This window comes from Triticum aestivum, chromosome 4A, assembly GCF_018294505.1.
Source record: "Triticum aestivum cultivar Chinese Spring chromosome 4A, IWGSC CS RefSeq v2.1, whole genome shotgun sequence".
Taxonomy (NCBI): Eukaryota; Viridiplantae; Streptophyta; class Magnoliopsida; order Poales; family Poaceae; genus Triticum; species Triticum aestivum.
The window spans coordinates 486,916,908-486,936,896 of record NC_057803.1 but is presented as its reverse complement, the minus strand read 5'-3'; the positions used below and the strand labels follow the sequence as shown (position 1 = coordinate 486,936,896).

General features: G+C 44.4%; 2 protein-coding genes across 2 annotated transcripts; one reads left to right on the top strand and one right to left on the bottom strand.

Moving 5' to 3' along the window:
* Nucleotides 1-5,797: 5,797 nt before the first annotated feature.
* LOC123086518 (NDR1/HIN1-like protein 1) lies at nt 5,798-6,898 on the top strand. Its single transcript, XM_044508278.1, has one exon. It carries the CDS (start codon nt 5,916-5,918, stop codon nt 6,555-6,557), a length of 642 nt encoding a protein of 213 aa, XP_044364213.1. The 5' UTR covers nt 5,798-5,915; the 3' UTR covers nt 6,558-6,898.
* Nucleotides 6,899-8,379: 1,481 nt separating this feature from the next.
* Nucleotides 8,380-14,712, bottom strand: LOC123086517 (cyclin-T1-3). Its single transcript, XM_044508277.1, has 7 exons — nt 14,429-14,712; nt 12,520-12,788; nt 10,872-10,953; nt 10,347-10,481; nt 9,988-10,163; nt 9,752-9,903; nt 8,380-9,141 (listed from the first exon to the last, which is right to left on the bottom strand). Exons 2-7 carry the CDS (start codon nt 12,756-12,758, stop codon nt 8,675-8,677), a joined length of 1,251 nt encoding a protein of 416 aa, XP_044364212.1. The 5' UTR covers nt 12,759-12,788; nt 14,429-14,712; the 3' UTR covers nt 8,380-8,674.
* Nucleotides 14,713-19,989: the final 5,277 nt, after the last annotated feature.

The window sequence follows — 19,989 nt, the reverse complement described above, 5'->3', positions numbered from 1 at the left end:
GTGTTGGAAGTGTTTCCAAGTTTGATGTGATCAAACATCGCACGCTCCCTCTACCATCAAGATTAGTATTAAACCTGAATAAGTGCTCTTGCACCTAAAAGAATGGTTTATTGAATCTCGATCGTAGGGATACACATTTTCATGCCAAAAGATATAAGATAGTAATGATAGTACCACTTACTTGTGGCACTGCCATGTAAGTCATATTGGTATAAAACGCATGAAGAAGCTCCACGTTGATGGATCTTTGGACTCACTCGTTTTTGAAAAGTGTGAGACATGCGAACCATGTCTATTGGTGTATATGCATGAAGAAACTCCATGCAAATGGACCGTTTGGACTCAATTGATTTTGAATCACTTGAGATATGCAAATCATATCACATAGGCAAGATGACTGAAAAGCCTCGGTTTTCAGTAAGATGGAACAAGATAGCAACTTGTTGGAAGTAACACATTTTGATGTGTGCAGTCGAATGAGTGCTGAGGCATGCAGTGAATATCGTTATGTTCTTACTTCACAGATGATTTGAGTAGATGTTGAGTATATTTACTTGATGAATCACGAGTCTGAATTATTGAAAGGTTCAAGTAATTTCAGTGTGAAGTTGGAAGATCGTCGTGATAAGAGGATAAAAATATCTATGATATGATCATAGAGATGAATATCTGAGTTACGAGTTTTGGCACACAATTAAGACATTGTGGAAATTGTTTCACAATTAATAGCGCCTGGAACACCATAGTGTGATGGTGTGTCCGAACATCATAGTTGCATCCTATTTGATATGGTGCGTACCATGATGTCTCTTATCGAATTACCACTATCGTTCATGGGTTAGGCATTAGAGACAACCGCACTCACTTTAATAGGGCACCACGAAACTCCGTTGAGACGACACCGTATGAATTAGGGTTTAGAGAAACCTAAGTTGTCGTTTCTTAAAAGTTTGGGGCTGCGACACTTATGTGAAAAAGGTTTCAGGTTGATAAGCTCGAACCCAAAGCAGATAATGCATCTTCATAGGACACCCAAAAACAGTTGGGTATACCTCCTAATTCAGATCCGAAAGCAATAGGGATTGTTTCTTGAATCGGGTCCTTTTTCGAGGAAAGGTTTCTCTCGAAAAGTTGAGTGGGAGGATGGTGGAGACTTGATGAGGTTATTGAACCGTCACTTCAACAAGTGTGTAGCAGGGCACAGGAAGTTGTTCCTGTGGCACGTACACCAACTGAAGTGGAAGCTTATGATAGTGTTCATGAAACTTCGGATCGAGTCACTACCAAACCTCGTGGGATGACAAGGATGCGTACTACTTCAGAGTGGTACGTAATCCTGTCTTGGAAGTCATGTTGCTAGACAACAATGAACCTACGAGCTATGGAGAAGCGACGGTGGGCCCGGATTCCGATAAATGGCTCAAGGCCATAAAACCCGAGAGAGGATCCATGTATGAAAACAAAGTGTAGACTTTGGAAGAACTACTTGATGGTCGTAAGGCTGTTAGGTACATATGGATTTTGAAAGGAAGACAAACAATGATGGTAAATGTCACCATTGAGAAAGCTCGACTTTTCGTTAAGATGTTTTTCGACAAGTTCAAGGAGTTGACTACGATGAGACTTTCTCACTCGTAGCGATGCTAAGAGTCTGTTGGAATTATATTAGCAATTACTGCATTATTTATGAAATCTTGCAGATAGGATGTCAAAACATTATTTCCTCGACGATTCTTGAGGAAAGGTTGTATGTGATACAACCGGAAGGTTTTGTCCATCCTGAAATATGCTAATAAGTATGCAAAGCTCCAGCAATCCTTCTGAGGACTGGAGTGAGCATCTCGGAGTTGGAATGTACGCTTTGATAAGATGATCAAAGATTTTGGGTCTATACAAAGTTTATGAGAAACTTGTATTTCCAAAGAAGTGAGTGGGAGCACTATAGAATTTCTGATGAGTATATGATGTTGACATATTGTTGATCAGAAATGACGTAGAATTTCTGGAAAGCATATAGGGTTATTTTGAAAGTGTTTTTCAATGGAAAGCCTGGATTAAGCTGCTTGAGCATTGAGCATCAAGATCTATAAGGATAGATCAAAACGCTTAATGGTACTTTCAAATGAGCACATACCTTGACATGATCTTGAAGGTGTTCAAGATGGACCAGTCAAAGAAGGAGTTCTTGCCTGAGTTGTAAGGTACGAAGTTAAGACTTAAAGCTCGACCACGGCAGAATAGAGAGAAAGGACGAAGGTCGTCCCCTATGCTTAAGACGTAGGCTCTTCAGTATGCTATGCTGTGTACCGCACCTGAAGTGTGCCTTGCCATGAGTCAGTCAAGGGGTACAAGAGTGATCCATGAATGGCTCACAGGACAGCGGTCAAAGTTATCCTTAGTAACTAGTGGACTAAGGAATTTTCTCGATTATGGAGGTGGTAAAAGAGTTCGTCATAAAGGGTTACGTCGATGCAAGCTTAACACCTATCCGGATAGCTCTGAGTAGAGATACCGGATACGTATAATGGAGCAACAATTTAGAATAGCTCCAAGTAGAACAGTTATTTGGAATAGCTCCAAATAGAGCGTGGTAGCTGCATCTAGGAGATGACATAGAGATTTGTAAAGCACACACGGATCTGAAAGGTTCAGACCCGTTGACTAAAACCTCTCTCACAAGCAACATGATCAAACATAAAACTCATTGAGTGTTAATCACATAGTGATGTGAACTAGACTACTGACTCTAGTAAACTCTTGGGTATTAGTCACATGGCGATGTGACCTATGAGTGTTAATCACATGGCGATGTGAACTAGATTATTGACTCTAGTGCAAGTGGGAGACTGTTGGAAATATGCCCTAGAGGCAATAATAAATTGATTATTATTATATTTCTTTGTTCATGATAATCGTTTATTATCCATGCTAGAATTGTATTGATAGGAAACTCAGATACATGTGTGGATACATAGAGAACACCATGTCCCTAGTAAGCCTCTAGTTGACTAGCTCGTTAATCAATAGATGGTTATGGTTTCCTGACCATGGACATTGGATGTCGTTGATAACGGGATCACATCATTAGGAGAATGATGTGATGGACAAGACCCAATCCTAAGCCTAGCACAAGATCATGTAGTTCGTATGCTAAAGCTTTTCTAATGTCAAGTATCATTTCCTTAGACCATGAGATTGTGCAACTCCCGGATACCGTAGGAGTGCTTTGGGTGTGCCAAACGTCACAACGTAACTGGGTGGCTATAAAGGTACACTACGGGTATCTCTGAAAGTGTCTGTTGGGTTGGCACGAATCGAGATTGGGATTTTGTCACTCCGTGTAAACGGAGAGGTATCTCTGGGCCCACTCGGTAGGACATCATCATAATGTGCACAATGTGACCAAGGGGTTGATCACGGGATGATGTGTTACGGAATGAGTAAAGAGACTTGCCGGTAACGAGATTGAACAAGGTATCGGTATACCGACGATCGAATCTCGGGCAAGTACCATACCGCTAGACAAAGGGAATTGTATACGGGATTGATTGAGTCCTTGACATCGTGGTTCATCCGATGAGATCATCATGGAACATGTGGGAGCCAACATGGGTATCCAGATCCCGCTGTTGGTTATTGACCGGAGAACATCTCGGTCATGTCTGCATGTCTCCCGAACCCGTAGGGTCTACACACTTAAGGTTCGATGACGCTAGGGTTATAAAGGAAGTTTGTATGTGGTTACCGAATGTTGTTCGGAGTCCCGGATGAGATCCCGGACGTCACGAGGAGTTCCGGAATGGTCCGGAGGTAAATATTTATATATAGGAAGTCCTGTTTCGGCCATCGGGACAAGTTTCGGGGTCATCGGTATTGTACCGGGACCACCGGAAGGGTACCGGGGGCCCACCGGGTGGGGCCACCTGCCCCGGGGGGCCACATGGGCTGTAGGGGGTGCGCCTTGGCCTACATGGGCCAAGGGCACCAGCCCCTAGAGGCCCATGAGCCAAGATATAGGAAAAGGGGAGAGTCCTAAAGGGGGAAGGCACCTCCGAGGTGCCTTGGGGAGGATGGACTCCTCCCCCCCTCTTAGCCGCACCCCTTCCTTGGAGGAGGGGGCAAGGCTGCGCCTCCCCCCTCTCCCCTGCCCCTATATATAGTGGAGGGGAGGGAGGGCATCCACACCTGAGCCCTTGGCGCCTCCCTCCCTTCCGTGACACCTCCTCCTCTCCCGTAGGTGCTTGGCGAAGCCCTGCAGGATTGCCACGCTCCTCCATCACCACCACGCCGTTGTGCTGCTGCTGGATGGAGTCTTCCTCAACCTCTCCCTCTCTCCTTGCTGGATCAAGGCGTGGGAAACATCGTCGAGTTGTACGTGTGTTGAACGCGGAGGTGCCGTCCGTTCGGCACTAGGATCATCGGTGATCTGAATCACGACGAGTACGACTCCATCAACCCCGTTCACTTGAACGCTTCCGCTTAGCGATCTACAAGGGTATGTAGATGCACTCTCTTTCTACTCGTTGCTGGTCTCTCCATAGATAGATCTTGGTGATTCGTAGGAAATTTTTTTGAATTTCTGCTACGTTCTCCAACAGAATGATGGATCACATTCACCACATACTATGGTGAATTTGGTTTTGCATGTTGCATAGATGTTGTTTCAAACACCCGTAGCCCGAAACAAAAACCTGATAAATTCCCCTTGAAATATAGATGCTCGTTGGCATGGAAGTTCAGATGTTAATTTGTGTGCTTCTTTATATAAAAAAACCAAACCTATCATTGACCAAGTGTCATTCAAACCTGAGGGCTTCTTAACTTCTAAGAATTATAAAACACAATAGTAGAAAAAGAACTATGATTGTGCCCCAAGTTATCTTGAATCCTTTTTCTTGTTGGCCAGGAAGTTTATTGAATACAACAGTAGTGCAACGATGTTTCATTTCTTTAAGTAAAATCAGTGGTATATTTTCAATATGTCGGACGCCCTAAAATTGAAATTTGTTAGTTCAAAATAAATAAATTTATGTATCATGTAAGTTTACAAAATAGAAGGATACAAATACCAAAGTTTCTAAGGATTATAAACTTTCTAAAATTACTCTAGGTTCATAGAGGCCACAAGAGAGCTGTTGTCCTGGCCTTTATTGGTCGGGCTTGGCGACAACGATCTTATGTCATTATCTTGTTCAAGGTGTTGTCAATTTGTTGTGGTGCTGGTCTTCACTGGCCGGTTAGCCAGCAATCAAGATGAAAATCGTTGTCCAAACCGTCTTCGGCCGAACGTGGCGGCGACAATCTTGCGTTATTATCTTGTTCAAGGCGTTGTCTACTTGTTGTGATGATGGTCTTCATTGTCCGGTCAGCAAACAATAAAGATGAAAATCCCTGTACAGACCGTCTTCAGGCAAACATGATGACAATGGTGTGAGACGATTATCGGAAGAAGTCGACTTAGTATTAGGTGTTTCTTTCATATCTTGTAACTTTCTTTTATCATGATTCACTTTGTTTTGCATTCTACTTAATAATTAATAAATATATATGTGCATCACAATGATGCAAAGGTCGGGCGTTTCAATCTTCTTTTCAGAAGAAAAAAAAAACTCTTTGTATGGCACTGCGTCCATGATTTAAACATGATCGCCTCACACAATCTCTGCCCCACACAAAGATGATAAAAAATAAAATAAAAAGGCGATGACCCACCAAAGAACCATGACGCAATTCGATTTATTTTATTTCGGAAATCACGACTCAATTCGGAGAGCCCGATTTATTCACGCCACTGGAGCCGAGCGGCCACCTCAGTCCTTCAACCAGACACCGCCCCTCCTCTTCCTCTGCTCTCCTCTCCTCTCCCACACGCGTCCTAACGCAAGCAAAGCTCGGCGGAAAGCGGCTCGGACGCCATGGGCAAGGACTGCGGCAACCACGGCGAGGACGACATCCGGCGCACGTGCCGGCGCTTCCTGGCCTTCCTCTTCTTCCTGGCCCTCATCGTCGCCGTCATCGCCCTCATCGTCTACCTCGTCCTCCGCCCCACGCACCCGCGCTTCTACCTCCAGGACGCCTCGCTCCGGCAGCTGGACGTGCTCACCGCCAACGCCTCCGCCGCCGCGGGTGTGCTCTCCACCGTGCTCCAGGTCACCGTCGCCTCCCGCAACCCCAACGACCGCGTCGGCGTCTACTACGACCGCCTCGACGTCTACGCCTCCTACAAGTACCAGCAGATCACGCTGGCCTCCGCGCTCCCGCCGGTGTACCAGGGCCACGGCGACGTCGAGGTGTGGTCGCCGGTGCTCTCCGGCCCGAACGTCCCCTTCGCGCCCTACCTCGCCGACGCGCTCGCCAAGGACGTCCAGGCCGGGTACCTCATCCTCCAGGTAAAGATCGACGGCCGCGTCCGGTGGAAGGTGGGCAGCTGGATCTCCGGCCACTACCACATCTTCGCGACCTGCCCCGCCTTCCTCGTCGGCGCCGGCGGCAACGGCGCGCCGGGGGCCAGCGGGCTCAGGTTCCAGACCGCCACCTACTGCCACGTCGAGGTCTAGCCGCCGAACCGTACGCGCTCTGCTTCTTCTTCTTCCTCTTCCTCCTCTGCTCCGTCGACGGCGACGAGGTAGGTTTCTTGCGGGTGGCGCGCGCGCGTGCGCGTCGCCAAGAAGGATCGTCAAGGCTGAAGGCCAGGGGGTGGTACATGGTGGTAATAAGTGTTAGCGTCGAGGGGTATATGTGTAAAAAAGGAAAAGAGAATTTAGTGTTGGTTACTCCTACTAAATTGTGTTTTGCTCATGTTTAACTGTTGGTGAGGTATTTATTCCGCGTTTAATTGTCAATATATATAAACCTGTTGTTACGATGGAATTAAAGAAAATGGTTAATGCTGGGGTTACAAGTTGTTTTGTTGCGATTTGAGAGAGCTTTTTGTTGTGGTTCAATTCAACGACAAGTTTAGAGATTTTGTTGGAAGGGTCCTAGCTTAGCTTAGCCAGGTTGGTGGCAACAACCAACCAGATAGTATCGTCGATGATGATGAGCTTTATGGTAGGTTGCAAGTCCAATTCTCTGAACTCATGCCCTGGGAGGATTTGGTGAATGAGTAGGTACGGATTGGACTTGGGAGTTCAGGATCATCCTCTCTCTCTCTCTCTCTCTCTCTCACCTTGCTGGCAGCTCCATCTATGGAAGCACCTCTGCATAGAAAAAAACGTATACATATTTATTTTTGGAGTTTCCAGCTGTTGGCTTCTATAGCGAGTGGCAGAGTAGTGGTGATGTGTATGACTGGTGAGGAGTGGCCATCGAGTGAAAAAAAGTATTCTGTAGCCATGGAATTCAGTGCAGGAGAGGAATTATACGAAATCCCAGGTGTCCCATGGAACTTCCATGGTTGAACCAATTAGCTCTGTCGCAAAAAAAAAATTAGCCCAGGTGCAAGGTCTCCATGACGAGCAGTGACGATTGCGTGATATCTGCAGCCTGTGTGGCCCAGATTTTTTTTTAAACAAGGTGTGGCCCAGATTGCGTTATAAAGGATTTATCAGTCGCTTTCTTTCTTTTCAAAACTAGAGAAAATGCGGCAAAAAAGAGGAGGAAATGTGCTTTGAGGTGGTAGACAGCAATGATTCACGTCCTGGTCTTGAGATGCGACACAACACGATGCGTATACATGATCATGTTAATGCATTATTAGCAGTTGATGTGGTGTCCTCCTGCACGAATTACTGCGCTCTGCGTAATGCATTTCCAAACTAGTACTAATAATCAACTACTTATATTCCTCTGGAACGAATCAACGACCTACTCGCACAAACCGGTGGCAGGTCTGCGTCCTAGTCGCCTGCGCCCGGTGGCGTTGCTTGTGGAAAAGGAGGTGCAGGATTAGGCCGGCGGTGAGCAAGCGTTTGGCAAGTGGAGATACGTCGCCTTCCTCCTTTTTCCCTCGCGGCGGTTTCTTTGTTGCTTTCCGAGTCGACGGACGTCTCCATTCTTTCTAGCTGCAACGTCTTATCGCGCGCTTCCTTTCCTGCTCCCGAGAATGAAAAAGTTTGTTGACGAAAGACGGGCCAGTGGCGGGAAATTGCTTCTCGTTACGTATCTGTCTGTCTATTATAGATAAACGACGGCCGCGTGGACAGCAGTGCACGTTCTCCTGTGGTCTTGATGATCCGCCAGCTCTTTTCATGGACGAGTTGCGTTTCTGGCATGCATCCGTCGTCACCGACAACTGATGGCAGCGATTATACGCAGTTACGAGTTCGCAGCAACAATAATTGGCGCCAGCGGAACGCACGACGAGCAGCGTGTCTGCCTACGCAACATGGATGCATACAATTGCACATGCTGCCTAGCAGCACCAAACAACGGAGCATCGAACCTGCACAACACACTATTGTGTATGACTAATGTTTCTCAGGCCTGCATAATTCTCGCATCACGGACCAGCCGCCCAACGTTTCCACATCAACACACGAACATGCACGCACTGTGTCTGTATAGGAAACCATATTCTCGAATCACGGTTCAAAACTCCCGACATGACCAGCAAGGACCGAGATAGCAGCTCCTGCAACAGAGAAAAAACAAATAGGTTTTCACCCTGGTTGTTGCATTAGCCCAATGCCACTCTGCCGATCATTCTACCCAGGGTGGTTATGAATACTTCCTTTTATGACCTCAACCTCTTAAGGTCCCTCTCGCCGCTGTGATCGTGGCTCCTGTGCTCCTTCCGCTTTGGATTGCCGGGCTCGAGAGAATGGCACAGCCCGCCCTCCTCGGTGTCCTCTGCCGTGTGAGCGACGTTCTGATGATCCTTGTTTATCTTTTCCACTGCATCCATCGCTGATGGCGACGTATTGAGGCCTTCATTGCTAGTGGCAGTGCCATCCCTCTCTTCGGTTTGTGCTATCCTCTGGTTTGAGCCTTGCCTTTCAGGGTTATGCTGGCTATGCCCATGGCAGTCTGGCAAGCTCGGTTGTCTGGATGCTGAATGATTTTTATGCGCAGGAGGCTCCTCAGCAGCTCCAGGAGCTTTCTCCAGGGCATGTTGATTGGCTAAACCTGCAGAGCTGCTTTTAGTATCATTCCCTTGAGACGGTGGTGGCCCATAGAGCTCCATCATTTGGTTGCTAACCTCTGAAAAGAATAATTGCAATTAATGTAAGCATGGGTCCTTAGTGTGTCTTTTATACTTCGCAAGAAAGAGCATCAAATGTGAACGTGGCAGCAAAAAGAGCATCAGTTCTTGATACGCAATGGACAATACTGCTTACCAGCATTGCAAAATCAACAAAACAGAAGTGACACCCCCACGTTACATGTAATTTTCTATATCTCTTTGCTAATGTTCTGTATATAAGACAAGGTCTATCAAAATAGTTGAACTCAAAAGTCGACGCCAACCCAAATATTTCCAGTTCCACGCCAGAGGCTATCCAGCACACATTCATTAGAGTACTCCTGTGCATGACATTGCCTAGTGTACGGTGTAGCCCAGAACACTAGTGCTCAAAACTTTCCCTTGTGCACATCACAAAATAACTTGTGTCTTTGACCTAAGCAACCTAATTCCACTACCAGTTTTGAATATATGATAAATTTTGGTTCTCCAATTCTCAGGGGTTCCATTGACAACTAAAGCATGATAACATCTGCTGCTACTTGTGAGGATAAGAAATACTATCCTTACGTCAATGAATACTGCAATAGTGCAAATATGCACAACTGACCATATGTAGAGACCAACCTTCCAACTGCCACGGGGTTACATCAAAATCTTGCCACCAGACCTTCTCACCATCTGCTGGAAGCTTGACTTTAAGGAACTTTGCAGCAAGGAAGATTGCGCCGGCCGCAATATGTTGGGGCTTAAATTGCAGGCAAAGAGATGTACACAGCCTGTACAGCCCTTTCAAGGCGTAGTAAATAGGCATAACAGGGGATTAGTAATTTTTAAAGAATATAAGAGTAGTCTTAGCATACCCATCATTGACAAAACTCCAGGCAACTTGAGCAAGTTCCTTTTGAGCAATCTTGAGTTTTTTTATTGCTTCAACCAAGGGCTTGTATGGGTGATGCACATTGAAGTCAAAATCAAGTGTTACAAGCACAGCACGCTCCCCAATTAAAAGAAGTTTCTTCTGTTGTTCATAGACTTCCTGCACAAAACCAACACAAATAGTCTCAACTACCATTTCTGTCACAGTAATCAGGGAATAAAATGCATCGACTGTAAACAAAAACTTGCAGCTTTATGAATAATAGAAGTGTGGGGAAACAAGGATACCATTGGCAACTAAGAAAAGGAATATCAAGACAGTGTCAACAACAAAACATCTAACCTTTTGCTTAATTCGAGCAACAGCACCAGGATCCTTTTTGTGGATGATCTCATAAGAAATTAGTATGACATCCTTCAGGGGTATGGGTGTTTCTTCAACTTTACCCGCCAAGAACATGCAAACTGTGGCTGCTGTCTGCAGGTTGTAATGAACTTTCATTGATAACTTGCAATGAGTAGTTGATTTTGAAAAAAACGCTAACCCCAAATAACAAATTGTATGCCACGTGCTCTATGCTGTACACTACACACACAAAAAAAATGCATGTTTCTTCTGCAGAACTGAACAAGATTAACCATATCATGGAATCCAATAAAATATTGGGTTTACAAGTGACAGCAAACTAGAAACTAGAATACTGCCTACAAGTGACAGCAAATTAAAAAAGTGTGTTTCACATATGGGTGGCAGCATTCATGATTGAACACATGTTAGAAAAGTATAATACTGCCTACCATGCATATAATGTGCATGCTGTCTGACAACAAACATGTACAAGCCCATACAAATTTAAGTAGGGCTTACCAGTCTATCATTTTTGGCATGAGATTGTCGAAGGAAAAAACGATGACAGAATACAATAGCTGTAGCAATTGTCACTGGAGGCCTACATTTCAAAGCCATCTGTCATAAGAAGGAAAGATGCACTATATAGAACTACTAACATGCAAACAAAGCATAATTGATGCAGTACTATACATGGACTGATTCATAAACTTTCATGGTGCAAGTATTCTAAAGACACATAAAGGCCTAAACAAAAATAATAAACAGTGTTTGATCTCTTCTGTTGTCGCTAGCTAAACAAGGATGTCATGTGATCACCCATCGCTGCATGCTCGACAAGAACGGTGGCATTAAAGTAATGAATCAATGAGTCTTAACACTGGGGTCAAGGGCCAATGTGCTAAGAAGTTATGCCTGACAGAGCCGCTTGCTTCTGAAAAAAAGTATATAAACCCCTTTTTAAAGGGAAAAACTGAACAGTAGTTATGTGGTCACATGCATATGTTGCAATTTGTCAAACACAAATATCAGATAGATTTACCATCATATCTAAGCAATTAGTTCAAAACCATCTCTGGATATTATCAAAGAAAATAAAGCTAACAAACAAAGTTCAAGGTTATATGGAGTAGGCTGAAAATCAATGTACACATGACCAAATGCTTAGGAAGAAGAAAAACTGGACAAGTCAACAATCAAATAATTATTAAATGTCTAATATAGCGCGGATATTGCATGATTAAACACTTATTCAATATAATCAATTAAAACTCCAGTAAAAAATGGACGAGTCAATTCTTGATGGGGCAATGCTTAAATTGCCACATGACCAGCCCAAGCAAATGCTTGGCAACCTATCACAATAAGGACATTCTATGTTTCTTTCAAACCTATACATATGTCCCCTCGATCAGCAGAGGTGACGTTTCTAATCTTCTGAATCAATTTGCATCCCTAATATCTTTTTAACAAAAAGTTGCGTACAGTGCTTGTTTCAGATATTCCTGCCATTAAATAATTCCACTAAAGGCATGTTTGATTCGCAGCCTAAGACTGTGTAAGATGTTAGGCATTTTTGCCTAACTCCGCTGGTACAGAAAAATGGAACCACGGTCCACAACTTAGCTTGTCTACATAATTCATGCTACAAGTGCATGTGTCTATGGCGCTTGGAACCCAGCTAAAAAAATGTTTGGCGTGCAGAAAACATGGCTTTGAACCAAACACTTGCTTAACTTGGTCAAACTAGCCTTGAGGGAGTGTGACAAACCATGGCAGAGCTTGGCTCCCAACTAAGGAGACCCCGGATATTCTGTCTGCTAGAGGTGCAACCTAGGATACAAAATGTAGTCATGTACACTAGAGAACAACCACTGTCAACAACAGAATGTAATCACTTATGTTTTAGATGTGCACTAGACTTTCCTTGGATTTGGAAATAAAATGTGCATGATATCGATCATGATTTTTTTTTCAAATATTGTTGACGATGAAACAAGAAAGAAATGGAAGTTTGTTAAAAAAACTAAGTTATAATAAAAAGTCAAGTTGACTACAGAAACTTGAAAAGAACAGGTATGATTCAAATAATACTGCTAAACTAGCTTGCTATACTTTACAAGAAAACAAGTAACAATAAAATATGCATTGTACTATATATTCTTACACTTTAAGCCTCACTCCCAGATCTTGAAGAAAAGTGCAGTATGACTTGCGAAGGAAAGACTCCTTCTTCAGACTAATGCCATCTCTTCTTGAAAGGGAATTCTCCTCTATTTCTTTTCTACTAAAATACCACGAAGCACCAAGGTTGCCATCTTCCACACGTTTATTATAGGGAAATCTATATGGGCTGTTTTCTACAACTCCATATTGGGAAGAATCACTTGTCTGCATGATATCCATGTATGATTTTCCTCTTTTCTTCTAAAGAACCTGACAAAATGAGATATATTATGTCATCGCTTGCAAACTTAACATCATAAGCATACATAAACACAGTGACGGAGCGAAGGGCCAAGGGGGAGCCATGCGCCCCCCCCCCCCCCCCCCCTAAGATTTTTTTTTTCATATACTCTTCAAATCTAAGTGCAAAACAACAAACAATTTCTACTTGGCCCCCTCTAAGCTTTAGTAACTTTTATTTGCCCCCCTACTCATTCCTGCCTCCGTCCCTGCATAAACAGGAGGAAGGCAGGAGGAAGGTACAACTAGGCATGTACATATACACATTAATTTGAAAAAAAAAAACATCGATGAAGTCGTGAAGCGCTAAGACAGATATCAAACTATATGTTCCCAATACTCTAAATCTAAAAAAATCTTCAGTGGAACATAAAAAGGGCATATTCATACAGCTTCATTGAACAGTCTGTCCTTCACAGAAGCCCAGTAATTGAACAAATTTGTGACCCATGGATGACAAAACAACAAACAAAAGAGTTTCTTCAATACAACATCAATGCATTTCCTCCATTTACAAGGATGGCGACATTAATGAAATTGTAAAATTGTTGCATGCGAGTAATGACCACTGCACAAGTTGCTATTTGTTCTTTCAAGTTTATTTTCCTGAGTCCATGGCGTTCAAGGTGTTTTCCTGAGTCTGGGAGCATAACACAGAAACAGGGTACTCCAAACTTAACTAAGACCAGAGCTTTAGCAAAGCCAGCAGAATGAATGGGGAGAGATCAACAAACATGATATTTTCTTGAAGGCAGCTGTTTGACCTAAACCAAGCGACTATATTCGACCGGCAAGAAACTAAACCCAATACACATGAGATACACAATCCTCAAACACATCTTAAGTGGGACTGTCGAAAAAAAAAACATAACCCAAATTACAAGCGAGCAACATAAAATAGTGGAGTGTACAAATCTCAAACCACCGCAAAAATCCAAATTTTCTCATATAAAGCCCACTTGAGTAGGTAACCCTGGAATCCTAGATGAAATTGTAGGGGACTTCAGTTTACAGGTAGGTATGTGTGTTATGAAGGTGTTATCCTGGCTATACATATCATTTAGACAAAATTACTGAAAGTCAAAATTCACAACAAGAGCAAAAAGTAGCCTCATAGTTGGTGTTGTGGGCAGGGGAATAAAATGTATTATCAAGCTCATAAGTTTGACCGACACTAACACAAAACCCCACTGCATCCCAACGCCTCGAGTAACGCAGTTCTCCAAGCTAAGCTGCGTAATTTTCAAGCAACGGCAGAAATCTTTTAAAACTCAGTATTAGCATTGGCCCCCATATAAATTCCTCACGAAATTTAGCTACATCCAGTCCCCCAGACACCTAAAAACATGGATTTACCGGGAAACTAAGCACGCAGTTGCGAGATCAAGCCCGTTCAGATTCAAGCGAGTAAGTTCAGCTCAACAACTACGCATCAAACAGCGCCTAGGGTTACTCCCGCCCGGCAACAATCGCGCATTATAATCCCGAGGTGAGCTCCCAAGCACCGGATCCCTCAATTGGCAGGCAGAATCATGCGAACCGGGGGAACTACAGAAGCAATTTGAGACGATTCTTCTTATGGATATAAACACATCGGATCAGAGCAGAACCTGAGAGGTCGACAAGTAGTTTGGCGCAGGGTGCGGACCGACCGGCGAGCGCGCGGGGCGGAGACGGACCGGGATAGACGTCGCGGGCGGAGAGCTGCAGCTGGCGGCGACGACGACGGCGGCGGCGGGGGATAGGCGCCGCGGCAGCGAGGGGGAGCCTGCAGCCCTACCTGCGACTGCGAGGCTGGGTCGGACCCCGGCAGAACCCTAGCCGGTTGATGTGTCACCGTGCGCCCGGGTCCACCTTTTTACCCGCGGCTCTACCGGGGTTCTACTAGGGTTCGTACTCGTTGCAACCTCAACTTTGATTTGCTGGCCAACACGGACATCTCATAATTATTTCCCTCTCTTTTTTTAGGATATATTATTCTCCTCTCTGCCAGGTTGTCTTTTTAAATACTCGAATTGCACGCACGGATTATTATTTTTAATATACTACTCCCTCCGTCTCATAATATAAGATGTTTTACAAGTTGATTTAGCTTGCAAAACGATCATAAATTATGAGACAGATGATAGTAAAGTAGTAAAACAGAAATAATTCAATGTCACGGTAGCATGTCATCTAAAAACCCAATTGCTAAGGAAAATGTTTAAAAAGAACTTACAGCGCTGCGTAAGCCTTCTCCAACCGCTGTCATGCGTCACGATGGGGCCCGCACACCGCTTCTCCACTCTCATCCTTATTTTCCTTAGGTCAATGCTCCTCCCTCTGATGGGGCCCACGCGAGCGCCTTAGCCACACAATTCTGATATCGTTGTCCCCCATCTCCCCCGCACCTCTAAGGTCGTGCTCCTCCCTCCGGTCAATGCTCTTCCTCTATCCCCTGCCCCATCTTTTTTTCACCGGTGAATTGAAGCAGTACTCCTGTGCTGCCATGGCCAACTAGGAGAGGACATCGCTGCAAGCCCGCCGTGGACGTTGGTGCAGGGGGGCACCAGCCCAGCAATGGGGGGTTGCACGGCAGTGCTACAACGGGTGAAGGGGTCATGTGGTTGTGCTGAAAGTGGAGCGCTAGTCGGCGGCTCCCGGTGTTGCGATGCAGCGCTCCGTGCTGCAATGGAGCTTCACCACCGGCTCCCGGTGCTGCGATGCTGCGCTTGGTGCTACAATGGCGCTTCACCGGCAGCTCTAGGTGTTGCGATGCAACACTCGACGTCGGTCCCAGAGCTGCGTTGCAGCGCTCGGTGCTGCAATGGAGCTTCACCGGCGGCTTCCAGTGCAACGATGCAGCGCTCGCCAACGGCCCCTAGTGTTGTAGTGCAGCGCTAGCGTTGGGTGCTGCAATGCAGCGATTGCTGGCGGCGTCTGGTGATGTGATGGAGCACCGCTACACCGGTGTTGCCACTGTAGAAAAGTGTCGTCGATGACCGTTGGTGGAGCATCGTTGCGCTGCAGGTGAGGGGGTGCGGCTCCTGCGAGGCGGGCAGCACTGCTTCCCACAACAGCGTGCTTTGGTTGCTCTATTGCGGCTGCGACGAGAGAGGGCTACCCTCCTATGGCGTTGACCGAATCCAACAGGTGGCGAGCGACGTATCTGACGGCCCAGAACCCGATTGATTTCTCCAGGAAATCAGACGGTTGATTCGTAGCAGCCGTGAAATGCTAGTTAGTGCAACTGCAAGGGGAGATCGAACACACCCCTATCCACCGTTGGATGCTGATACATCTCCAACGTATCTATAATTTTTTTCTTGTTCCATACTGCTATATTATCATTTTTGGATGTTTTACAATCATTTTCTAGCAACTTTATATCATTTTTTGGGACTAACCTATTGACATAGTGCCCAGTGCCAGTTGCTGTTATTTGCTTGTTTTTTTACTTCACAAAAAATCAATACCAAACGGAGTCCAAACGCAGCGAAACTTTTTGGAGATTTTTCTATACCAGAAGACGCTTGTTGGGCCAAATAAATACCAAAGGGGAGCTCCGAGGGGAGCACAACCCACCTGGGCACGCCCTGGTGGGATCTGCCCACCTCGGCCGCCTGCCACACCGTCTCTTTGCTCTATAAATAACCCGAAAATCCAAAAACCCTAGGGGAGTCGACGAAACACAATTCCAGCCGCCACAAGTTCCAGAACCACCAGATCCAATCTAGACACCATCACGAAGGGGATCATCATCCTCATTGGTGCCTCTCTGATGATGCGTGAGTAGTTCATTGTAGACCTACGAGTCCATAGTTAGTAGCTAGATGGCTTCCTCTCTTTCTTTTGATTCTTAATACAATGGTCTCTTGGAGATCTATTTGATATAACTCTTTTTGCGGTGTGTTTGTTGGGATCCGATGAACTTTGAGTTTATGATCAGATCTATTTTATCCATGAAAGTTATTTGAGTCTTCTTTTGATCTCTTATATGCATGATTACTTATAGCATCATATTTCTCCTTCGAATCTTTGGTTTAGTTAGGCCAACTAGATCGATTTTCTTGCCATGGGAAGAGGTGCTTTGTGATGGGTTCGGTCGTGCGGTGTTCTTTCCCAGTGACAGAAGGGACAGCAAGACACGTATTGATCGTTGTTATTAATGATAACAAGATGGGGTCTATCCCTACATGAATAGATCTTGTCTACATCATGTCGTCGTTCTTATTGCATTACTCCGTTTCTCCATGAACTTAATACACTAGATGCATGCTGGATAGCGGTCGATATGTGGAGTAATAGCAGTAGATGCAAGCGGGAGTCGGTCTACTAATCTTGGACGTGATGCCTATATAATGATTATTGCCTGGATATCATCATAATTGTTTGAAGTTCTACCAATTGCCCGACAGTAATTTGTTTACCCGTCGTATGCTATTTTTCTCGAGAGAAGTCACTAGTGAAATCTACGCCCCCGAGTCTATCATTTATCATATTTGCCTTGAGATATATTTTTATTTGCTTTTGTTTTAAGATCTATTATTCTAAAAACTCAAAAATACCTTGTTGTACTTTTTATCTATTTACTTTATTTTATTTTATCGCGAGATCTATTTATCCAAAATCATACAAACCAATCTATCTTTTAACTGAGAGGGATTGACAACCCCTCTTAAGCGTCGGGTTGCAAGTATTTGTTCTTTGTGTGCATGTACCATTTATATAGTGTTGCTTAGTTCTCCTACTGGTTCGATAACCTTGATTTCATAACTGAGGGAATACCTACCGAAGTTGTACTGCATCATCCCTTCCTCTTTGGGGAAATACTAACGCGGATACGAGCCATCAGGAAAGGATTTCTGGCGCCGTTGCCGGGGAGACATCATCAACATCTATTAGGTTCCTAATCACAAATCTCATCTCCTTGCAATTTACATTATTTGCCATTTGCCTCTCATTTTCATCTCCCCCACTTCATAAAAAATTGTCGTTTTATTCGCTCTCTTTTTCGTTTGCCGTTTTCTTGTCAGATCTATTTTTTTGTGCAATCTTGTTTGCATAATCACGATGACTCAATAAAACACAAAGTTGTGTGACTTTTCCAATACCAACAATAATGATTTTATTAGCACTCCGATTGCTCCTCCTGCCACTAGTGCGGAATCTTGTGATACTAATGCCGCTTTGTTGAATCTTGTTATGAAAGATCAGTTTTCTGGTACTCCTAATGAGGATGTCGCGTCCCATCTTAACACATTCGTAGAATTATGTGATATGCAAAAGAAAAAAGATGTGGACAATGATATTGTGAAGTTGAAATTATTTCCGTTTTCTTTGTGAGAGCGTGCAAAAATTTGGTTTTCTTCTTTGCCTCGCAATAGTACCAATTCTTAGGATAAGTGCAATGATGCTTTTATTACTAAGCATTTTTCACCCGTGAAAATTATTTCTCTTAGAACTCAAATCATGAATTTTAAGCAACCTGAGCATGAGTGCAACTATCCCTGGGTGGTTTTGGTAATTCCTAACAACATATAGCTCATTGAGCTAACATTATTCCAAGAATAATATTTCAGGAAAAGCTCAATGAATGGCATGGCATGGATGAGGAAAGTGGATCCCTCAAAATTCCAAGGACAAAAAGTTTGGCTCAAGCTTGAAGCTCAAGACTCTACATTTTATATTTTAGTGATCCAAGATCACATTGAGTCTATAGGAAAAGCCAATACTATCAAGGAGGGATGAGGTATTGCTTAATGGCTTGCTTGCTCAAAGTGCTTAGTGATATGCTCCAAAACCCTCAACTACCTTACCACATCCACATATGACCTAAACCAAAAGTCAATCTCGGCCCCACCGATTCTTTCTATCCGGCGCCACCGAGTTTCAAATGTCATAGCCACTGCCACAAACCCTAGCCAAATCGGTCTCACCGATAGGGATCTCGGTCTCACCGAGATGGGATTGTAATCTCTCTATTTCCCTTCGTAACGTTTTGGTCTAACCGAAGTGAGTGATCGGTCCCATCGAGATTGTAATGTAAACTCTCTGTTTCCCTTTTGTAACATTTCGGTCTCACCGAGATGAGCGAATCGGTCCCACCGAGTTTACCTGACCAACTCTTTGGTTAGGTTATTACCAAAATCGGTCCCACCGAGTTTGTGTAATCGGTCACACCGAGATTACGTTATGCCCTAACCCTAACCATATCGGTCCTACCGAGTTGCATCTCAGTCCCAGCGAAAATCCTAACGGTCACTAGGTTTGTTGAATCGGTCCGATCGAGTTTAACCATTCGGTCCCACCGACTTTGGCAGATTGTGTGTAACGGTTAGATTTTGTGTGGAGGCTATATATACCCCTCCACCCTCTCTTCATTCGTGGAGAAAGCCATCAGAACACATCTACACTTCCAATACACATTTTCTGAGAGAGAACCACCTACACTTGTGTTGAGCTCAAGATATTCCATTCCAACCATATGAATCTTGATCTCTAGCCTTCCCCAAGTTGCTTTCAACTCAAATCTTCTTTCCACCAAATCCAAATCCTGTGTGAGAGAGTTGAGTGTTGGGGAGACTATCATTTGAAGCACAAGAGCAAGGAGTTCATCATCAACACACCATTTGTTACTTCTTGGAGAGTGGTGTCTCCTAGATTGGCTAGGTATCACTTGGGAGCCTCCGACAAGATTGTGGAGTTGAACCAAGGAGTTTGTAAGGGCAAGGAGATCGCCTACTTCGTGAAGATCTACCGCTAGTGAGGCAAGTCCTTCGTGGGCGACGGCCGTGATGGAATAGACAAGGTTGCTTCTTTGTGGACCCTTTGTGGATGGAGCCCTCCGTGGACTCGCGCAACCTTACCCTCCGTGGGTTGAAGTCTCCATCAACATGGATGTACGATAGCACCACCTATCGGAACCACGACAAAAACATCCGTGTCTCCAATTGCGTTTGAATCCTCCAAACCCTTCCCTTTACATTCTTGCAAGTTGCATGCTTTACTTTCCGTTGCTCATATACTCTTTTGCATGCTTGCTTGAATTGTGTGGAGATTGCTTGACTTGTGCTAAGATAACTAAAATCTGCCAAGAACTAAAATTGGGAAAAGGCTAGATTTTTATTTGGTCAAGTAGTCTAATCACCCCCCCTCTAGACATACTTCCGATCCTACAAGTGGTATCAGA